The sequence below is a fragment of the Osmerus mordax genome, chromosome 1 (genome assembly GCF_038355195.1).
Source record: "Osmerus mordax isolate fOsmMor3 chromosome 1, fOsmMor3.pri, whole genome shotgun sequence".
Classification (NCBI taxonomy): Eukaryota; Metazoa; Chordata; class Actinopteri; order Osmeriformes; family Osmeridae; genus Osmerus; species Osmerus mordax.
This window is the reverse complement of record NC_090050.1, coordinates 10664384-10684994: the sequence shown is the minus strand read 5'-3', so window position 1 is coordinate 10684994 and position 20611 is coordinate 10664384. Positions and strand designations below refer to the sequence as shown.

Sequence of the window (20611 nt, the reverse complement as noted above, 5' to 3'; positions counted from 1 at the left end):
TTGTGTAAATGTATCGACCTGATCGAATGACAACACAAAAACATTGGAATCAGGCGCAGCCAGGATACCTAAACAGGATTGCTCTTCCCTTCCGCGTTGGCAATTTCGCAGGTGCCGACTTTCCACGTCAGTTCTCAAATCAGGCTTTGTGAGCAAAACATTCATGCTATTTATATAATTGTACAGTTATCCGAACAATCAAGGACCATCGCCAGCTAATAGCGACGATGTCATTACTAGAATGTGAAGATAATTATGACTTCGTATTCAAAATAGTTTTAGTGGGAGATGTCGGTGTTGGCAAAACTTGCGTGGTTCAACGTTTTAAGACTGGTATATTTATCGAAAGACAAGGAAACACAATTGGAGTGGACTTTACCATGAAGACCATGGAAATTCAAGGAAAGAGAGTAAAGGTTCGTGGGCTTGCATGATTATTATGTAATAGGCTATTTGTTTCACAATAATCCAAGTAAACAAAATGTTTGATGTCATCATAGTGTTGTCAAAATAGCTTCCTGTACAGCTACTTAGCCAGTCTGTACGCGTACAAGCGGACAATATTTCATTTACAAAATCATAGGCTACTGATCCCTTAGGCTATGTTTTGCTTTTTTTTCCCAAATCAGCAATATGTCAAAATGTTGAGATGTCGCGTTTTTATTAGGCTATGTGACGTGTTAAGGGTTCACTAGAACGTATTAAATGTGAACGTGGGACCACTCAAGTTCACTAAATGTGTTACTTATTAATGCAGGCTATTCTCTTAGGAATCCTCTAGATGCCTTGCTGTCCGTGGCCTGGTCAACACACATCAGCACTTTTTTATCAATGACGTGACCGTTTGGGGTGATTGTGTTCAGCGTTAGCCATGGACTGATGTGTTTTTAGGACAACAACGTTGATTATGTTAATACTAATGTGTTGTAAGGACATGTTTTCCAGACCATGGCGGGTTCATAGTTTGGTTTGTGGTATTATGATTAGGCCTTGGCCTATTTCATTCTCAAATCTTAAAAAAAAAGTATTGACTCCAAAGGAAGAGCCATGCAACACATGATCGTTATGTAGGCCTACACGACAAATAGATAGATTGATAGATTTTCAAATAGTTTCTGTTATCAGTTCCTGTCATTCTAACCTGTGACCCTATACCAACAAAAGCAGTGGCTCTCTTTTACTTGACCCTTATGTTCTGTGTTTCTATCTCAGTTGCAGATCTGGGACACTGCAGGACAGGAGCGCTTCCGCACCATCACCCAGAGCTACTATCGCAGCACCAATGGCGCCATCATCACCTACGACGTCACCAGAAAGGCCTCTTTCCTGGCGGTGCCCAAATGGATGGAAGACGTGAAGAAATACGGAGGTTCCAACATTGTGCCACTTCTTATTGGTTAGTCTGTACATTTGTAACCCATTCGCCAACCCCTTACATGTGAGTGTATAGTTATATCTTAGTTACTCTCTTCTCCAAAGAACTCGACCGTTCTGACACAGGTTATTGACTTGTCGCTTCACAGGTAATAAATCGGACCTGACTGACTTGCGCGAGGTGCCCTATGAGGACGCCCAGACCATGGCCCACCAGCTGGAGTTCATCAGTGCCATTGAGACGTCCGCCAAAGACTCCAGCAACGTGGACGAGGCCTTCGCCAAGATGGCCGCTGAGCTCATCCTCAGACACGGGGGCCCCATGTTTAATGAGAACGTGACTGACAGTTTTAAACTGAACAGCAAGGATGTCTCTGTTGACGGCTGGGGTTGTGGCTGCTAATGTGTTATAGAAAGTTTTTTTTTCCGATGGAGCCACACAGGTGGGTGCCATTCCGAAGGGCGTTTGTGGTGAAAATCAAGCGGCTGATTGAACAGAATGAAGGGTTTCACTTGTATTTGAGCGGTTCAATCAGGCTCATTTTTGGCGATTGATAGGTAGCAGTTGGTAGATACGTTTGATGTGATGTAGCAGTAGCTGTCCTTTAGCAGAGGATTATGCATGTGACTGTTGTTATTGAGCAACACTTTTCTATAATTTTAGAACAACCGCACAGGGAAGATAGTGTGGAGCGACCCAACCCCAGTGTGCTCCGCCTACCAGCCTGTTTTTAGTGACAAGCCTATTTTGTATGGACCGTGACTTGTATGTGGAGAGCGGTACGATTGTGCTAGATGACTTCAGAGATTAGTCTGTCTAATCCTGGCTAGTATGGGCTATACCAGGATAATAAAGATAGTGCTTGAAGAGGTCAGGGTAAATACAATAGGCTTTGGGAAATTATTTGCACAGTTGTTTCTCTTAACTCTCCTGGTTTTAAGTTATGCAGTTTGCCAATGAGAATTGTTCAAGTGGTGTTTTTGCACATGAAATTGGGATTCCGAAGTGCCATTTCAGGATCACAATTTCTCTCTTTGAAAAGGACAGTTTTGGCCGCTGTGTTACCTTAGTCTAATGGAGGGAGTGTCCTGACTAAATAGTGGGTCTAAGATGGAGTAAGGTGCTGTTGACAAACTAGCATCACACTTCAAACACTCACCTGAATTTAGTGATCAGAGTGAAGGCCTGCCGTTGTATTTCCAATTTTATAAAACAAATATCAGGAAGTATCAGGAACTATTTGTCATGATTTATATATGTATGTTGTGTGAAGTCATATCATCTTTACTCTTATTGTTATCGTATGAATACTTATTTGAGATGTGAACATTTGTGAATGTATCTAAGGGATAGTTGTTTATAATATGACCAAGATGAGTGCCTTTCTCTTTTCACCATATCTTGTGAACCACATGCGGCAAGTTATCTTAGTACAAGGTTTTCAAAGTTATTTAATTGTTCAACAAGATTTTAAACTAAATTCAAAAAATAATTTATCCGAGGGGGGTGGGTCAAATAATGTGTTACTATGCAATTTTATCACAGGTCTTCATATCAAACAGATGCTTTTGTCAGTGAATGTTGTTTTTAATCTTTATATCTTGAGACATAATGCTCAAAATGATCTGTTCATATTGAATTAAATGCCATTTTGGGAGAATTTAAGTCTTATGGCTGGTTTGATACACTTAAGGCTGCACTACAAGTCTGAACTGAATAGTTTTTTCATCAAGGCAGGGTAACCTTTAGAATACGGAATTCAAACTGAACACAATTAAATAAATGCACGTTAGAAAAGTTTAGTCATTTATTCTGAACAGTACATTTAGACAAAATATATTGTTAATCTTGAATTGTTAATAAAATAAATAACCTAATATGTAACCTAAATATGTAGGTCCTTTGCGTCACAGTGATGTCACTTTCTTGAAAGTATCTTAAGTTCCAAAATCTCTAGAAAACAAAAGTCCTTTCCAACAATTTTAGAAGCTATTTACACAATTGTATACATGGACAGGGCTGCACACTGGTTAACAACGATCTATATACAAGAACATCAAATAAGTACTGAAATGAAAGGACTTTTAAGTTAAGGCACAGTAAAAAAAAAAAACAAAGTTACAGGATGGCCAATTGGCAATAAAATGCTGCTCCGTCCTTCACATACAGTGTACACCTTTCTGAAAGCATGTAGTGCAATTTGGACTGACTTCAATACTTCAAAATCTGTCTAACTCCTCTGTTTACAAGGTATGAAAATATTTGTTGTGCTTAGTTTCATGGTTTTATAAATACACATAGATATGCAAAGCAAAGAGCATTGGCAAAAATACAGATAAATGTCTTTTCCTACATCAGATTTCGTTTCTCCCGAATTCACCCTTACAATCAAAGTCTGGAGGCAGCAAACTTCTCCTCCTCAAATATGAGCTCCACGGCTGCGTCCACGTCCTGTACGATGTGGCCTGGCTCCACCAGGAAGGGGTGGAAGCGGAAGTCTCGGTGGCCGTGGAACACCGTCTCCTTGATGCTGCTGTTGGAGTCCATGGGCACCTCGGTGTGGGGGTTGTAGACCCCGGTGCAGACCAGGATAGACTTGCAGGTGGTGGCAGAGGGGGAGGCCAGCTCACTCTCCCAGGCCATATCCATGTCCTCCTCCTGGGACAGGGTTTTGGAAGGGCCGGTGCCGGCCGCCACCCTGGTCGCCACCTTGGCACTGTGTCTGGTCGCACGCTCCTCCAGGTAGCCATTGTAAAGGTTGGCTCCATAGATGTCCGTCATGAGGTTGTCACTGGATCATGTTGAAAAAGATCATTGGTACTTTTTCCTTCATATGATGCTTGGCATATGGCAACAAAATAAACAGACATTTTCTTTGTGGGGGAAAAATTATAATACCTTTTTTAACTTGTCAAAGAAATTAACAAAGTGGTGGGAAGGAGTGGAAATCTCTTCCAGGAGATCTCTATTAGTCTGCTGTAACAGCCTTCTAGATGTTACCTGAGCTGGTTTCTTACCCAATGGCATAGAGGGACCTGATGGGCATCCTCCAGCCCCTCTCAGCAGCCTGCTCTCTGATCAGGAACTCAGCAAAGTGGTAGGTCAGCTCACTGGGCTTCCCCATCAGAGCCTCGTACTTCAGCTCCTGGCCCGTGATCTTCCTGTAGAGGCTCTCCAGACACACCAGGAACGTCCCATGGCCAAACCTGCCGGTCAGAGGAAAGGCCTTCAACTCAGACCAAGGACATTGTATGTAACACTGTATGTTAAGAATTGGTAAGCTGTTAACGTTACATTATCTTGGAGCGGTAAGGTTATCGTCTACCGTCTCTCATATTTGGTTTTTAGGATAAAAATCACTCAACTGAGGGTGATTGTAGCCAGCACTGGAGTATAAATACCAGCTGGTATAAAAACTAGCACTGGGGTATAACTTATGTTAATGTAAGTTGCAGAAGACATTACCTGGGTGAGTGAGCTTCAGCCATCCACATGAGGTCCATATTACAGGCTAGCAGAGGTATGTGGGCAGAGTGATGGCTCACATAGGGATTATTCAGGTTGCCATTAGTCAACAACACGTCAATAATCAGCTGGAGGTTGGTCTCCCATCGAATGGGCTCCCCAAAGAGAATGACCGCTTCAATAGGACAGACAGGCACACAACAAAATAGAAGGTTTTATTATATGTAAGTGCTTTGTAACCTATATATATATATATATATAAAACATTTTTAAGGTCAAATACGGAAATATTTCAAGTACCTTCGATTTGTGGTATGTTCAAAAAGGGTGAAGTCTGCAACAAGAAAACAGAACCATTGCTGCACATGCTGTCACTGTCAGCCATAACACCCTTTTCTCACAAACAAAAGCGTTACGCGGGACAGGCTAGGGAACATACCGGGAGATTGGGCCTCCTGTTGTGATCTACCATGTCCAGCAGGGGGAAGTGTTCCCTCAACATGTCGATGCTCAACACATTCTTGAAGCCAAGGCTAACAGAACAGGTCAAGGATGAATTGTAAGAGAAAACTCCCTGGAATAGCCAACTTGAATGGCCTGGAATACCTCACTTTAAATGATACAAAGACAATACTGGCACAGACTGTCTGACTGACATGGGTAGATTGTATTGCTGGCCGGCACTGTCTGTAAGCTGTTATTTGTAAGCTTTTATGTCTTAGAATAAAGATCATCACTGCGAAACAAATCTTGTTGACCGTTGCCTTCCCCCAAAATGTCCCAGAGATCTTTGTGCCACATTACGTAAGCGTTCATTAGGTTGTGTCCTGGCTGCCTACCCCATAATCACAGACCACCAGCCATCGGTTTAATCTATCAGGAGAAGATGAACTGAGTTACACAACTGTTCCACATGTGCCAGATGCAAGTTGTCCAACATAATCAATGTAACCCACCTCTAGGAATAAATGCTTACACGAGCAAGACAACTAAGATGATCATAACAATTACAATCACGCTTCAGTATTTATACCTCTACGATCAAGGATCAGGCATAATTATTTCTATTACACAAATGTTCAATTATCCAATTTAAATAAAACGATATTTCTATAGTTAAATCAACATATCTGCCAGATCGTCTGAGCAACCAGAAACCTGAAGGATACTTCTTGGCAATGTCCAACACTGGGCCTTGTCCAGAGACCAAGACACATTTGTCGTGGTATTTTCTGAACATTCTCAGAGGACTGTGAGACAGCATGACCTGGTCTTGCGAAATCTGCAATACAAATGTTAAACAAGTACATTTTAAAATGGAAGAGTGTGTGTTGAATCCTAATCTAGGATTATAGTATAAATTCGAAAGCCATTTATTGCACTTGTCAGCTCTCCTGGGGGAAAGGGTAGAGGAGATGAGCAAAGAAAGCTGGGATTTTTTGAATTTTTTCAACAAATACAGAACTGATAACCAGACTTACAGGAACTCCCAAGATGTGGGAAAGCTGATCTGCCTTTTTCTGACGCAGACAGTTCCCTGCATTGGTCACAAACACTACAGGGACCAAGAACTGCCCCTGGGAGTCGACCAGCTTCTGAAAAGCCTTCTTGGCAGCAGGGATGGGAGTCTTGCCTCTCACCAGGACCCCGTCAATGTCAAACAGCAAGCCAAAATCAGGCTGCAGCTGTAAGCAAGAGGAGCAGAATATTACTGAGGAACTGATAAAGCTGTGCAAGCCATTTATGAAGCCTGCAGGCTGTGCTTCTCTGAGAACTGTCCTGATAAAACAAGGATGCTTTAAAGTTCAAAATGTGAAATTAGAGAATGACAAGAATAATAGTATGGAGTCTCACAAAATGAACCTGAGCTCATGTTGACACAGATATGATGTGACAGACCCTCAAAAAGAAGACATGTCATAACAGCTCCTGACAAATCTCTTCTTATAAAACAAGCACGTGTGATTCCACAGCTATGATCTTTGGGTGGCTTTTTGTCTCTTATTTGTGTTTTGATAAGAATGATTTTCCGACTGTCATGAACTTAGGGATTAGCACAAACATCTGTGCCTTTCCCCATTTGGAACATTTGTCTATCTCAGCAAATATGATCCTTGTCACCATCAATCCTTTTCAATTTTGTTTTCAGGAAACCCATTTGATCTGGTTGTGTTCTTTACTGTGGGAAAATGCATATGCCTTATCAAAGCAATTATATGTTTAAAAGCTTCATGCTATTTTGAACTGTGTATCATTAATTGGATGCCCTCATGCACAAAACACAGATGCTTCCCAGAATGCATAAACAAGCTATTTGAAACATGAGAGATGCATGATATTATGCAATACACTTGTATTAAATCTAGGGTTTTGTCTATTGCTAAACACATATAAAGCTCTGCTTCGTGGCTTAAAGGTTATGGCAGTCCTGGGCTTCATGACCTAGGCTATAGAAAGGCAGTAGGGCATGGGAATGTAGAAAATGTTCTCAACGCAATCACGTGAGGCATGTACAGACTATACTATATCCAATCACATGTCTGACCTCTTTTTCTCTGGTTGGGACATTGTCATTTCGTCAATATGGGATAGCATAGCATAGCATAGATTGACATAGAAATTGAACATAAAATAAAACAGACGAATATAATTGAAAATCTGAATAAAGGGTAGTTGAATAAAAGCAATGCATGCCTGATGGGGAAATATGAGTAATTAGACATTATATCTAAGAGTGGTTGTTTTACCTCGAGTACATCAATGATCAATTTAATAAATCATACTTTGTTGCATATTACCTGGTCGTATTAGACTCGCCAATACTTTATGGTATTAATTTAACAATGTAGCTGGTTCACAAACATGGTTCGTACATCAGTATTTAAGTGTAATCTCTGACTACCTTGCCCTTAGACGTCGCCGTTCCGCACATTCCACAGCTTGTCAATAGAGTTCCTCGTTCAACTTGCCGGCTGCACAAAGTACTCGCAGCCCGGTGTAAAACAGTAAGGGCTTTCATTTTAGTTCTTGAAAAATTTAGATCACTTTACTGATTCAAGTTCAGATTCAGCTCCATCGTTCTCAAAGCCCCTCATATATCCTTGGAGGCTGAATTATGTGACGACACAGGAGGAGGTCCGAAGAGGAGGGGAAGAAATGTGTCAACGTTGTATCTGTGGCAGCAAGAATGCCGGGTTATTATGGCTCTCATTCTTAAATTATTATCCTGTCATTATGCCTTTAAGGAGTTAGACTTTTACATTTTAAAGTGCGTTTGAAAGAATGGAAATATTAACGGCTCACTCGGTTCACTTGTTGCCTATGGAGCATAAACAAAAGACTCACCAAAGCATAAAATCCGTTGCTGTCATTTTGCATTTTCACTTACTAACCCCTTACCCAACCCCTTGATTCCCCCCAAAAAATTGCAAGAAATTTTTCCTGCATTAATTTAGATAAACATGACAGAGTTCAAATAGCCAATCTCTTAAATGTTCAATTTATAAGTGTTCTAAGCAGTGTCCCAGTCCAACTCTGGATCAAAGTAAAGTAGGTCCTCTACCATTTCTTTTAGGAAGTAATGAAATGCATTACCCAAGCATGCATTCCTTGGAGTATGATATAGTAGACAGAAGGTCAAAAAGTCAACTGGATAAATCATGAACTACAATAGCTGCTTTTCCTAACAAAATCACCAGAACAATTCTCTCTTCAAGTCTAAGAGTCTAAGCAGACAATATAATCATTGAAACTGAGTTCACAGGGGAATATAGATGGTCATTACTACTACACTGGCTCACGCATGACCGAATGCATGATCTTTTGCAAAGAAATGGGACAAGCACATTTCTAATGACAAGATTAGATTGCGCCTAAATGGAGAAAGCGTGAGCCTGGTAGCTCCGAGCCTCCCTCGGGTCGACCAGTCACATGGACCGGTCTGCCTCCAATCACATGTAATTGAGAGTTTTAAATTGAAAACCCGCCACTTTGTGATCAAGGACGTGTGAGTCTAGAGCAGCAGCATGAAGGATCTCATTAATGACCGGGGAGTGGAATCAGTAGCTGATAACAAAACAGTTAAATATGTTTTCAAAATACAGGAAAACGTTGCATTGCATTTTTTTTATTTTATTAAGATCACATAGGGAAAAAAAGTATATAAAAATACATTATTTACAGTCACAACATCTTGCTTTCACACAAAGTACTGAACAGAATGCCATGTGTCATTCATCAATATTGCTACTTATTCAAGGTGTGACCTTGGGTAAAGTGACAACTCGTTTCACAAACTACAACCCCAATAACGCCTTGGCCTCTTCACTCTGCGCCATTAGAGTTTCACTGGCATACTTCTGCAGCAGCTCCATCTTCTTTCTTCTGACCAAGGCTTCCTCAATCTAAAAAAAAGGATGTAAGAAAAGAAAAAGGTTTAGGGGAAAAGAAACTTCCGTAACCCCGGTCCTCCCATGACCTCTTGTGGAACAGCTTGGTGATGTGTGTCAGTCCTCACCTCCTTCTGAGAGGGAACAGGTACGTGAGAGATGAACGTCTGCATGCCCTCCTCCCCCTCCATCTGGGTCCGTGATTCGTCATCTGAATGCTACGAGACACATTGAACAGGGTTATGATGGTTACAAACAGCACGTGGCACAATCCAAAATGTTCCCCAATACTGGACTTTAAGTTTGTCCATGTGACGACTTCCAATGAGCAGAATAGGCAGTCAGACTTTCTATGGAATGCTCAATGATACTTTTTTTTTGTTGATCTGACAATAAACACATCCAATTGAAATAATGTTGCAAAATTGATCCAGTAAGGATAAATCAGTTGCTCAATTACGATCAGTTGTACATTTGCATTTCCAAAATGGATTGACCGGCCATATATGCTTCAATATGAAACAACATTCCATATTTAGCATTTAGCAGAGACAGATTAAACATGGTTGAATCCTTAATTTCCACCTGGCATCATGGTCTATGTTTTGATATTACCCGGAGACCAGCACAGAGTGGAAATAAGCTGACTGGGCTGATGTTTTGACAACTGTGTTTCACCTCATCATCCTGGACAGCGTATATGTGTTCCTCCTCCTCCTCCTCGACGTCCTTGTCGGCCCCTCCGCCGCCAGCTAGACGCGCCTCCCGATCCGCTTTCCATTTCTCCACAGCCTCCGCTATGACTGGGACGACACACACACACACACAGCTGGCATCAGAGGGACTGTGAGAGGATGTGTGAGCTGCCTCAGACCCACCACATTCATGGCTGACAGCATCTCGCCCAGCAGACCACAACTGCACACTTTAGTGGAAGTGGAGGCCAGGAACGAGATGACGACACCAAACTTGTAAAAAAAAAAAAAAAAGAAGGCTAATGGGTTCATACTACTTGAATAATAAGAAAAACAAGTAGAGAGGGTACCATTTCTGGGGAATTGTGAAATATGCTTGCGGCCACCCCAGCTGTCTGTAGTCTCCAGCTGTGTACTGATATCAAGCCAAACAGAGCTCGACACCGCTGATACTGCTGCGGCTTGCCAGCCAAACCCCCACACTACCAGAACAACACACACAGCTAGCTGGCTAACTCCTCTGTACCCCAAAACTCCACAGTTGTTTTCACGATCACTTGACTGCGCTAGCTAGCGCACCGGTAGTACATATTTAGTCACAGGAACACAGAAAACGAAAGCGACGCAATTGTGAACGAGACGCACATGTTGACACCTTTCGTGCAACTGTGGGACGAGCAGCGGTGGCTGTGGTAGTAATAATATATATGCGAGATAACAGGTAGTGTGCCTTGCTGGTAGCAAACACATAAATGATTTCCTAAAGGAGAGGTCGACTGATAGGATGCGTCATGTCACAAGGGGTCTGACAACAGTGCGTAGTGAAGAGGTCTCATATGAGTGGCATCAGCTGTACTCATGCAGCTAGGGGACATTGACACAAATAGGAAGCACATGCTATGCGAGCACCACCCTCACAAAAGGAAAGCAGATTGGAGAGGGATGCGCACCCAATACAAAGGGAGACATTCTACCCATCTTGCCGGCAAACTAGTGCTGCTGGGTGGGGATCTTAACGCAATTCACGTGGTCACGTTCGAGATCCGAGCACAAGACAATCTTTACCTTTCGCAGACACGACATTTTAAGCCCTTCTGACTGCGTTCATTGTGACTTTAACGGCACTTCATTCCCCAGACAGTAGCAGCAGTGTGTTTTCAGCGAGGAAGCGACAATACCTTGTTTCTCGTACTCCTGCTCCAGCGGCACCAACGCCCCGTCGTCCTCGTCCCTGTAGCCGTAGTACTCTGCGTCAATGTCCTTCATGAGCTCGGCTCGGGTCTTCCTGGGGGGAGGGATGGCTGAAGGAGAAGGCATGGTGAGAAGAGCAGAACACACGAGTGGTTTTAGTCCGGCTCTTTTACCCCCGAAAGCGCCTGTTTGAAGTTCATCTCGAGGAAGAGGAGGAAACACGACGTACGTTCTTTTTCAAACAACTCCCTCACTCCTGGCAGGTCTTTTGCGGCGCCGAAATATTTATAGCCTCGGTTTCCGGGTACTTCTTTGCCTTCGTGGTCGAGCATCCTCGGTCCAACTCGCTAAAAGCACAAAAGGGACAGTTTTGTCGACTAACCTTGGATGCTCTATTGGGCCTAAGGCACCTATTTCAAGGATCCTCCGTGTTGTCCACAGAACTCTTACCCCATAATCAGGCCCACCGAGTTCCTTGATCCGGACCTCCCAATGCCCCTTTTCTCTGAGCAACTTGTTGATTTCATCATTCAAGTCTCTGATCTTGAATTCACCCAAACCGGCTGTAGAAAGACAGAGTTACGTTCTGTGTATTATTACAATGTGTGAAATTCTTACCTGAAAAGGCCACTTCGGTGACACAAACACAGATTTCTCACCGTTTTGAATTTGTGCAACCTTCTTGGAAATCTCACTGATGATCTGAAAAGAGGAAAAAAAATAAGATTAGACCCCATTGAGAACTGCATTTAGTGTACACTGTAGTCCAACGTGGTATAGTAACACCATACATAGATACAGTAATGGCAACATCCTCTCTTTACCTGCCTTCGCCACTTTTCTGCTTTAGGCAGCTCATTGCATTCTGAAGCCAGAAACGGTCTCCTTTCCTGTGAAAGTTAACAAGTTAACAAGTCACAGAACACACACCACAATCAATACAGACGTTGATGGTATGCTGCTATGATAAGTAGATTGAGTTCCTTTAAATCTTTCATACCAATGTTGATACTTACCCTGACTTTTCCCTCCTCCAGCTGAGCTTGACGAAATCTCGCCAAGGCCGTCCTGAAAGTTCCATGTTTTGTACATTAATATTACGCTGATAAATGTGAAAAATAAATGGCAAAGAAATAGACAGCAATGAGAGAAAGAGATTACACTACAACTTCTTATCAACGAGAAAATAAACCCTTGTGAATCACAGGATTGTTGCACGTAAGGTGAAAAGTGTAGGTGAATATTGGCAGGCTGTGTGCACTACGACTGTAGGTCAAAGCAATGAGAGCAAAATGAAAGGTGTTGTCTTTCAAGGAGTGGAAAGATGGTCAATAAGTGCATGAAAAACTTACATCGCCTTTTCAGCATTACGAGCCTACAAGGGGAAAACATACATGAGATACTTGTCGGATGATGAGCGCCACTTTTAATTGTTATGCTTATTTGCCCACTATTTTATATTTTCCTATACTTTTCGCCAATCTTTCTGCTGTAACACACACATTTCCCTGCAAGGTGATAGTGTTATTTTATTAAGAACAGGATGTTTTGAATACACCAACGCAACTGACAATTGCTTGTTTAAATAGTTGCATAGAGGAGCTAGGCTAGCTAGCGATCAATTGTAGCTAATGTAAAATTAGCGGGCAGTACTTGCTAGCTACTACTAGCTAGGTTGGCTAGCCATATTAATCAGCAATATTATGAATATTATTACAAACATATATAACTGATAAACACTTACCATGTTTGCAGACTTTTGCGGGCTGACTGACTCGTTTAAAACGTTGCTAACTAACTAGCTAGCAGGATAGCTAAGCGCTACAACGACTAGTGCACGCTGTGCTAAAAAACCGGAAGTTGACGATGTGTAGATTTCAGGTCAAAGTTGAAAGTTGAGTATCAACAAAATGCTATTATTTTATCCTCGTTTTATTTTATTTATTTATTTGTGTATGTTATTCAAAGCCTCACGTTTTGAATAACAAGTCATTGTATTGACTTTCTACGTTCATTGCAGAAATACAGTACCTACTTTCCGCTACTCATACAAATTAGTTGAACTGACAGACGTCAAAATGTTATTTGATTATCCTTGTAGATCATCATCAACCTTCTTGGGATGCTCAACCCTAAAACAGTCAGACTTTATTGCATTTGTGAAGTCTTTTAAATTGCAATGCAACTTCGTAAGGCAGAAAAACACTACCATGCACAAACGCACACACTTGAAAACACACACAGAGACACATACTTGACCTGTCTTTGTAACTTGCTCTAACATGTTGAATTATTCATTCCCCAGGGGCTCATTGTGCCTAGACAGCTAACCAGAGAAAGTGTTGAAAGTAAAAGACCCCATGCATAGCTAGATTCATATTACAAGACCTTTCTCAGACATAGACCAATCTTCCCTCATTCAATTTTAATGAAAACAGAGGAATAACAAGGGACTTACTCAATGCATGCTACATTTGCATAAATAAAAAAAGCAACAATACTTTCAAGAAAGGTTACAATAAACGGCACACCCTGGAGTCAGGACTGTTTTGCCTGGGCGGCTGTGAAGCGCCCGTGTTGGTATGTCCATTAGCATGAACACCTGAGACCCCTGCAGCAAAATCATGCTGTTGCTCCCCCAGCCGGAGCTGCAGCAGCTGGATCTGGGCAGAGGCTCTGTCCATCTCGGAGCTCTTCTCCTCCAGAGCTTCTCTGGCCCTCTTCAGCTCTACCAGCAGCTCCTCCACCTCCCTCCGCTTCAGACTGTGCCCCTGCTCCAGCCACTTCACCCTGCACTGAAGGCCCACCGCCAAGGCCTGGGCCGACTGGAGCTACAGAGAGATATGGTGCAGTTGGTATATGAAAATGTACAGTGCATCTAAATGATGAGAGTAGGGAGGGAAAACAAGCCTACCTGAGCGGTGAGCTCGCGGGATGATTGCTCTAGAAGCTCAAGCTGCTCCACTTTAGACTTGCATGCAGTCAGGACCTCAATCAGGGAATCTTTTGATGTGTCTGCTCCTGCATCTGCAACTATTTGAGTTTGATTCTCATCTGTATTTTTGCCTGATCTTGTCAACAGAGATAGAAGATGTCCTTCCTCTCTGTTTCTCGTGTCTTTCACCACAGTCTCAGAACATACAGAAATGAGGTCCCTCTGATCTTCAGGCTTTGCTCCGAGGTCATGTTCCTTTGGGAGTGACACAAAAGATGACCGCAGGGCATCGTGGTCCAATGCATCAGGAGTTTCAGTGTGATCACTGGGTTCTGTTGTGTTGCGGTTGACCAGCCCTGGTTGAAACCCCCAAACATTTGGAGAACTTACTTCCTGGGATTTCTCCTCCTTTTTGTAATTACACTCTAAAGGACACCTATCCTCAGACAAGTCCCTGTTTAAACTGGTAACATCTGTAAGAGCATCCTCATTCAAATTCAGGACATTCACAGATGTCTGTGCTGTCTCTGCCGTTTGTACAAAGACGGGTCCATGCAGTTCCCCATCTCTAGAATCTGGGTTGTCCGGTGCCTCAAAGTTTCTCTCCCCAAGGTCAAAGTCAGGTAAGTCACTGTTTGCATCCCTGCCTTTGGCCCTCACCTCTCCATCTCCGGGGCTGCGTCGTCCAGAGCTCAGCTCCTCACCTTCGTCCAGCTCTTTGATGGACTCCAGTGTTGGTGAGGTGTGAAGGACCATGTTACTGAGGCTGTCCTGGGAGAGGCTCAGCACACACGGCTTGCTCTCCTCTCCAGAGGGGCTGTCTGAGGTGAGCCTGCCCAGGGAGGGCTCCTGCTTTGGGCAGGGGCTCACTGAGCTCATGCCGAACCTGTCCCCAATATCTTCCTCTGCCTCAAGAGGAAGGCTCCCGCGTGTCCCCGCTCTCTTCGGTAGGCAGTCATCGTCCGTCGGGTCAGACTCTGAGGGTGTCTGAATGGACATGATCCTGGATCTGAGTGGAGGATGCACAAAAACAGGTGACACATATGGGATGAAACACATATTTTCAACTTCAGGAAATTGAGAAAAAGACTTATACTCGCGTTAAGGTATCAAGCATTCTGTTGTATAGATTACTCTGCGATAGCCTCTTACCTGAGCTCTGTGTAATTATCCTTCAGTGAGCTGAGAGGGGTTGAGTCAGACAGTGGCGGTGGGAGGCTATTGGCTCACTGGGAAGTGATGAGTGAGGCTAGATCCCCATCCAGAGGTACTATAAAACCAACCTTCCCTCTGCTCCCTCGTGAAGTATGTTGACGTGTAAATGCTTGGGTAAGTATGAGTCCCATATAGTCCATGAGTGTGTAATGTGAGCTACCCTGTTGTTTACTACCGTACATAGCCTTCTCATGTCTACACAAGTGTCTCAAAGGAAGCAGGGGCATGGGGTTCATTATGGACACAGCCTCACTCTACAACAGACACTGCACTGATGATGCGCTGGTAATGAGAGCTCTAGTTACATTAGGGGCCTCTCCTATTGTACTGCCATCTCGTGGAAAACAACTCCAGTATACATTACATAAAGTATATATTACACTTTTGTTTCACCTCTGCTTGAGTAGGATAGTTTATCAACAAAATAACTTTTCAAGCTGAATCCATATTGGATTTGATGGATATGGATTCCCTGGCACTGAAAATTATCCTCCATTTACAGGGACAGAACCCCCTGATTCTAACTTGGCACAGCTGCAATTCTTACACACATCGCAGACAAGCTCTCTCTTGGTTGACTTAAGATAAGCAGCCTATGTTCAATAGAGAAGGGTCTCAACAATTCAAAAGTCTTGACAGGCTACACTACAAATCAGGATGAAACCGTTCACAAAACCCCAAATGTATTTCCCAAGATATAATTCAATATAAAAAATGGCACACTTCAGCTGTTGATTATGTGTAGTTGTGTTGTATTGTCACAAATATAGTCAATCCAAAAGAAGACGCACAAAATAAACTCAGTCCAACTCCCCTTCCTCCTCCAGATTTATTGATAGGTTAAAATTACATTTCTATGTTCTAGGACTTGCATTTACCCTCCGACTTAAAAACTGAGTACAAGCAAATGATATTTTTTCTTTTTTTTCTTCTTTTTTTACAGTAGTCTAAGTGATATATTGTACAAAAATAACATTTTGATTTTTGTGAAAACATTCTCCTTTTCTCAAACTATTTTTTTTAGCTTTTCTTTGTCTTTTAGTTCTACTTCCTTCTTGATTAAAATTACCTTAGCTACTTTGCGATATTGGGATCGAAACAAAGGGTTTTAATGAGAGCCGCCTTGGACATTCAACGGCTGACACTGTACAAAAACAAAATGCACTTTGAATGATTTAATATCAATTCTTCTTTTCACTTGTCTTTTAATATGTTATGACCTTATTCATACACCATATCATGACTGCTGACACCCACTGCTGCGTGCTGCTGGTGGGGCCTGGATGGATCACACTGTGCTGCTGCTGTCTCCTCAGTTCATTCACTCTCAGACCAACTCATTTGTGTTCAGTAAAAACAAAAACAAAGTAAATCAAAACTTGCGGAAGATTGCACTTCGTGTTTTTTGTTTTTTTTCCACCCCCCATAGCCCCCACTCTCACCAACAAGCTCATTGACCTGAGCCTGGGGGGGGGGGGGGGGGGGGCAGGGGGCTACCTGACATGTCACTTCCACTCAACTTACTCATCCCTGTTCACCAGTGGCATGAAAAGGGGTTCTTTTACAAAGCGTTATACATTACACCTCTACCAAACTAAACATAAACTTTTTGTATTAAATGCAGAAAGTGGATTTCTTTTGTCCACCCCTTTCCTCCTTTAACATGTCAAGAGCACAACGGCCTGGAACTAGCCTCTGTCTGCCAACCCTGGGCCAGTGAGGAGGATTCAGAGAAAATAATACAACCATCAATCAGAAAGAGGAGGGGCTTAACAAGAGAGACAGATTAAGCTGTGGCCTCGATGGTGCATTCTTTTGCCAAGTGGCCAGATTTGCCACAGTTGTAACAGTTGACTTCGCTCGCCTTGCTGCAGTGCACGGCAACATGCCCGATCTCGCCACACCTGGAGGGGGAAATTAAAAAGGACGGTTTAAGAGACAAGGTATGCACACCTTTACAAGCCCAGCTATTTAACACGACTGAATCCAAAACCTGCTTGTAAAACCGGTTTCGTAGCGAGAGGCTGTACAAGAAATGTGGGTGGTTGTACTAATTATGCACCACATCTTCAGTCCACTCCAATAGAAGTTTAAAACAGAAAAAAAGGAATCTACATGCCCTCCGAGAGTCTCAAGCATCCTCTTTGGTGTGAGTGTTCACTATCAACTCTGCCTTTCTGATTGATCTGGACCAACCAGAGGGCGGCAAGTTAGACAGTCTTACACTGGGCTCAAACAGCAGCGCAACGGGAGAGAGCGTCGAGTCCCTGCGTGCTCGCTCACCTGTAGCACTTGACCTTCTCACAGCCTTTCTGGATGTGACCGAAGCCTCCGCAGGAGTAGCACTTCTGCTCGTTGGCGTGGTCGCAGTCCCGAGCCACGTGGCCCGCCTTGCCGCAGGTGTAGCACACCTGCTCCCGCTCCTTCTTGGGCTCCTTGCACTCCCTGGAGATGTGGCCTCCTCGGCCGCAGTTGTAGCACGCTGGAGCGGGAAGAGGAAGACGTCACTTGAAGTCGGTAAACATGTCAGGATGTTTTTTGTAAATGCCACTCTTCACTCGTAAAAAAAACGGCGTGCGTGACCGCGGCGCTCGTCGTGTTTTGCACACAGGTTCCCGCTCATCAGGAACACATGCCAAACAAAATGAGTTTTCTTCACCTTAAACGTTTGTGAGTGTGACACAGGGGTGTGTATGTCCTCATTGTCCTGAGGTACATCTGCTGAGGTGGGTTCAAACTTTATATGACAACAAAAGGAACAGCAGTGTCCTCACCATCCTCAGTCCTTTCACAGTCCCTGGCAACGTGACCTGGCTCTCCGCAGCGATAGCAAAACAGATCTGAGGGTTGGACACGTGTCAATCAACAACATGATCAGAAAAATCAACACGATCAGAAAAATACATTGCGTCTGATTAGTGGCAGTGGTGGTGAAAGCACCCCTTCCCTTTCATCAAGAAAATAAAATAACACGGGCCCTCACGGCCTCCGCGCAAAGTTGTATTTCGAGGACGGCATTTGCATAAGCTTTCTTCCACCATTTGCATGAAACAGAGACAAGGACATCTGACGGTGAAGACGTACTAGCAAGGACTCCATTACATAGATGTATTGTTATTATAATAATTATAATAATTATAATATCATTATTATTATAATAATTATTATAATAATAATTTATTATTTTTATTATTTATTTATGCATGACATTAGACCACAGATTGATTCAAAAGACAAATGGGTCAACCCATCCTTATCCACTGGTGCCATGTGTGTGTGTCACACTCCCGATGAACACTGAAAGGGACAGCAGGAATTCCGTTTAATCCTGGTCTCAGAGTAAGATGCCTTACAGCCTACTTACAAACCTCGACTTGTGGGGAACTTTACTGCTTTTACTGACCAGCTGCCACAGAAGGAACAGAAGGTAAGGTGTTGGTCGGGATATTACCTTTACCTCTGCCACGGCCCTTGCCTCGTCCCCGTCCCGCGTTGGGACAGTTCTTGATCCAGTGGCCAGAACGGCCGCATCCAAAACACTCATTGCTACTCATCTCCACTAGCAGTACCCTACGACCTGGAGTGACAAAGCACACAAACGCAGAGTTAGGACCAGCAAGAACACAATCACATCTTGCATCTAATGAACATCCCCTTAGGGTATTGGTAGATAAACTAACAAGACCAGCCCCCTGGGGAGAAAATGCTAGAGGAAATGTATCCCATATACACTAATAATGACACTGGAATAATCTGTACCAAGAACACAGATAGGTCTATACTTCCCTGATAAGATTTAAGTGCTAGATATGTAGGAGCCTGTACAAACAGGTACGAGAGCATCTATATCCCAGTACACAGTGAATCTGGTACCAATACAACGTGTGCATTGCCAAGTATTTGGCCATAATGAAGTCAAGCATGTAGCTAGTAACACTTGTACACATTTCATTTGTTTTAGTAGACAATGAAGATGACCGAGTAGTATAGCGTTGGCTACAAGCCTACTGTAGCCCCCTTGACAACACCACAACAGATGGGACCTCGTATTTTGCTACTACAGGAGCAAGCTAAATCCGGATTCCACAAATCCCACAGCACATACAAATACAGCTTGCGAACGATACGCATTAGTTAATTAAATGATCATCAATTGATCACTAAATAATCAATAGTGTAACTTACAAGCCAACTACACTATACAGCATTAATTGCATAGTTATTAACTAATATGGCGTTACAGCTATCTGAATGACAATGTTTATGATGGGTACAGTAATGCCAGACAACATGCACGATGTTGATATTGACCTGGACATGATATTGGGAATAACCCTACTATGAAAGTGCACAAATACACTTTGCTAGCTGGCTGTGGATATGATGAGCCACACAATTTCACTGTGGACCAATGTGTTGTCTGAAGTCCCCGAGATACACTTTGGGATAGCCCACAATGCAGAGGGTCCCTGTGCAGATAAATAATGTTCGAACGATCTCGCAGCGCCCGCCCACCCATGCATGCGGCCTCATGAGCAACTACAGACCTTTCCAATGCTAGTTGTGACCCCTTTGGTCAATGTGTATAAAGAATATACAACTGTAGGGTATCAAGGCGCACACATCAACGGACGTTGATGCACACATACGGTTCACACAACATGGAACAATTAAACCCGTCGACTTCCCCGCGCGGGACTGACGCAGTAGGCCAAACTGCGCTGTCAGAATTGGTGTAGCCCAGCTAGCTAGGCTGACTAGCATCCCTTCCAAACGAAATACACAGCGTACCCCTTAGTTTGGGGACATTTCATTTATATTTTTGAAACACTACGGGTGTCTTTGTCAAATCTCAGTTAATGGTGCACTTTGTAAATGTCATTTTTGTCCACATTTTACGCTAACAACTGAGACTCACCTCGACTACGTGACTCGCTGCTGTTTGTTTTCGATCCCTCCTCTCTCCTCTGCGCCACACGCGGTTTGCGCACCTCCCTCCTGATCGTGGAGTATCCTTTGCACACGGCGCGCTCCTATAGAAAATCAGCGAAGGTGTGTTGATGGAAGACCTCCGTTAACGATATGAAACTCCATCTCACATCCACTACTAGATTAAGATAATGGAATAGAATAAAAATTATGGCAAAAGTTTTCGAATTTTCAGGATTTTCGAGGACTTTCAGGAGACCGTGTTCGGGGATTATAAAGATTGTTTCAACAATGTGCTGGTCTTGGATCAGAGTTCTATCGTCATGCACCGATTGTATGTTTGGCACAAGAAAAGGAAGACTCGTCCAAGATCAGTTGTTGAAGGCTACTCCCCGTAGCAAGTGATTTTTGTCAAAAG

At 43.1% G+C, this 20611-nt stretch overlaps 4 protein-coding genes across 5 annotated transcripts; 1 reads left to right on the top strand and 3 right to left on the bottom strand.

The window, feature by feature from the left end:
• Positions 1–76: 76 nt before the first annotated feature.
• rab43 (RAB43, member RAS oncogene family) lies at positions 77–3035 on the top strand. The gene is made up of 3 exons (XM_067240749.1): positions 77–416; positions 1213–1396; positions 1524–3035. The coding sequence occupies exons 1-3, from the start codon at positions 228–230 to the stop codon at positions 1775–1777; spliced, it is 627 nt and encodes a 208-aa protein (XP_067096850.1). The 5' UTR covers positions 77–227; the 3' UTR covers positions 1778–3035.
• A 219-nt stretch (positions 3036–3254) lies between these two features.
• zgc:77375 (uncharacterized protein LOC402927 homolog) lies at positions 3255–7859 on the bottom strand. The gene is made up of 8 exons (XM_067240641.1): positions 7743–7859; positions 6322–6525; positions 6010–6122; positions 5280–5373; positions 5141–5174; positions 4841–5015; positions 4393–4581; positions 3255–4166 (listed from the first exon to the last, which is right to left on the bottom strand). Exons 1-8 carry the CDS (start codon positions 7857–7859, stop codon positions 3764–3766), a joined length of 1329 nt encoding a protein of 442 aa, XP_067096742.1. The 3' UTR covers positions 3255–3763.
• Positions 7860–8954: 1095 nt separating this feature from the next.
• On the bottom strand, positions 8955–12954 carry isy1 (ISY1 splicing factor homolog). The gene is made up of 11 exons (XM_067241896.1): positions 12859–12954; positions 12467–12489; positions 12131–12182; positions 11939–12004; positions 11774–11816; positions 11565–11677; positions 11344–11461; positions 11102–11224; positions 9907–10031; positions 9357–9446; positions 8955–9243 (listed from the first exon to the last, which is right to left on the bottom strand). Exons 1-11 carry the CDS (start codon positions 12859–12861, stop codon positions 9136–9138), a joined length of 864 nt encoding a protein of 287 aa, XP_067097997.1. The 5' UTR covers positions 12862–12954; the 3' UTR covers positions 8955–9135.
• Positions 12955–16741: 3787 nt separating this feature from the next.
• cnbpb (CCHC-type zinc finger, nucleic acid binding protein b) lies at positions 16742–20257 on the bottom strand. 2 transcript variants are annotated; one of them, XM_067244037.1, is made up of 5 exons: positions 20183–20257; positions 18722–18841; positions 18039–18104; positions 17548–17746; positions 16742–17168 (listed from the first exon to the last, which is right to left on the bottom strand). In XM_067244037.1, the coding sequence occupies exons 2-5, from the start codon at positions 18816–18818 to the stop codon at positions 17051–17053; spliced, it is 480 nt and encodes a 159-aa protein (XP_067100138.1). In that variant the 5' UTR covers positions 18819–18841; positions 20183–20257; the 3' UTR covers positions 16742–17050. The 2 variants fall into 2 exon arrangements, with proteins under 2 accessions (XP_067100138.1, XP_067100137.1); XM_067244036.1 differs by having other exon boundaries at positions 16776–17168; positions 18716–18841.
• Positions 20258–20611: the final 354 nt, after the last annotated feature.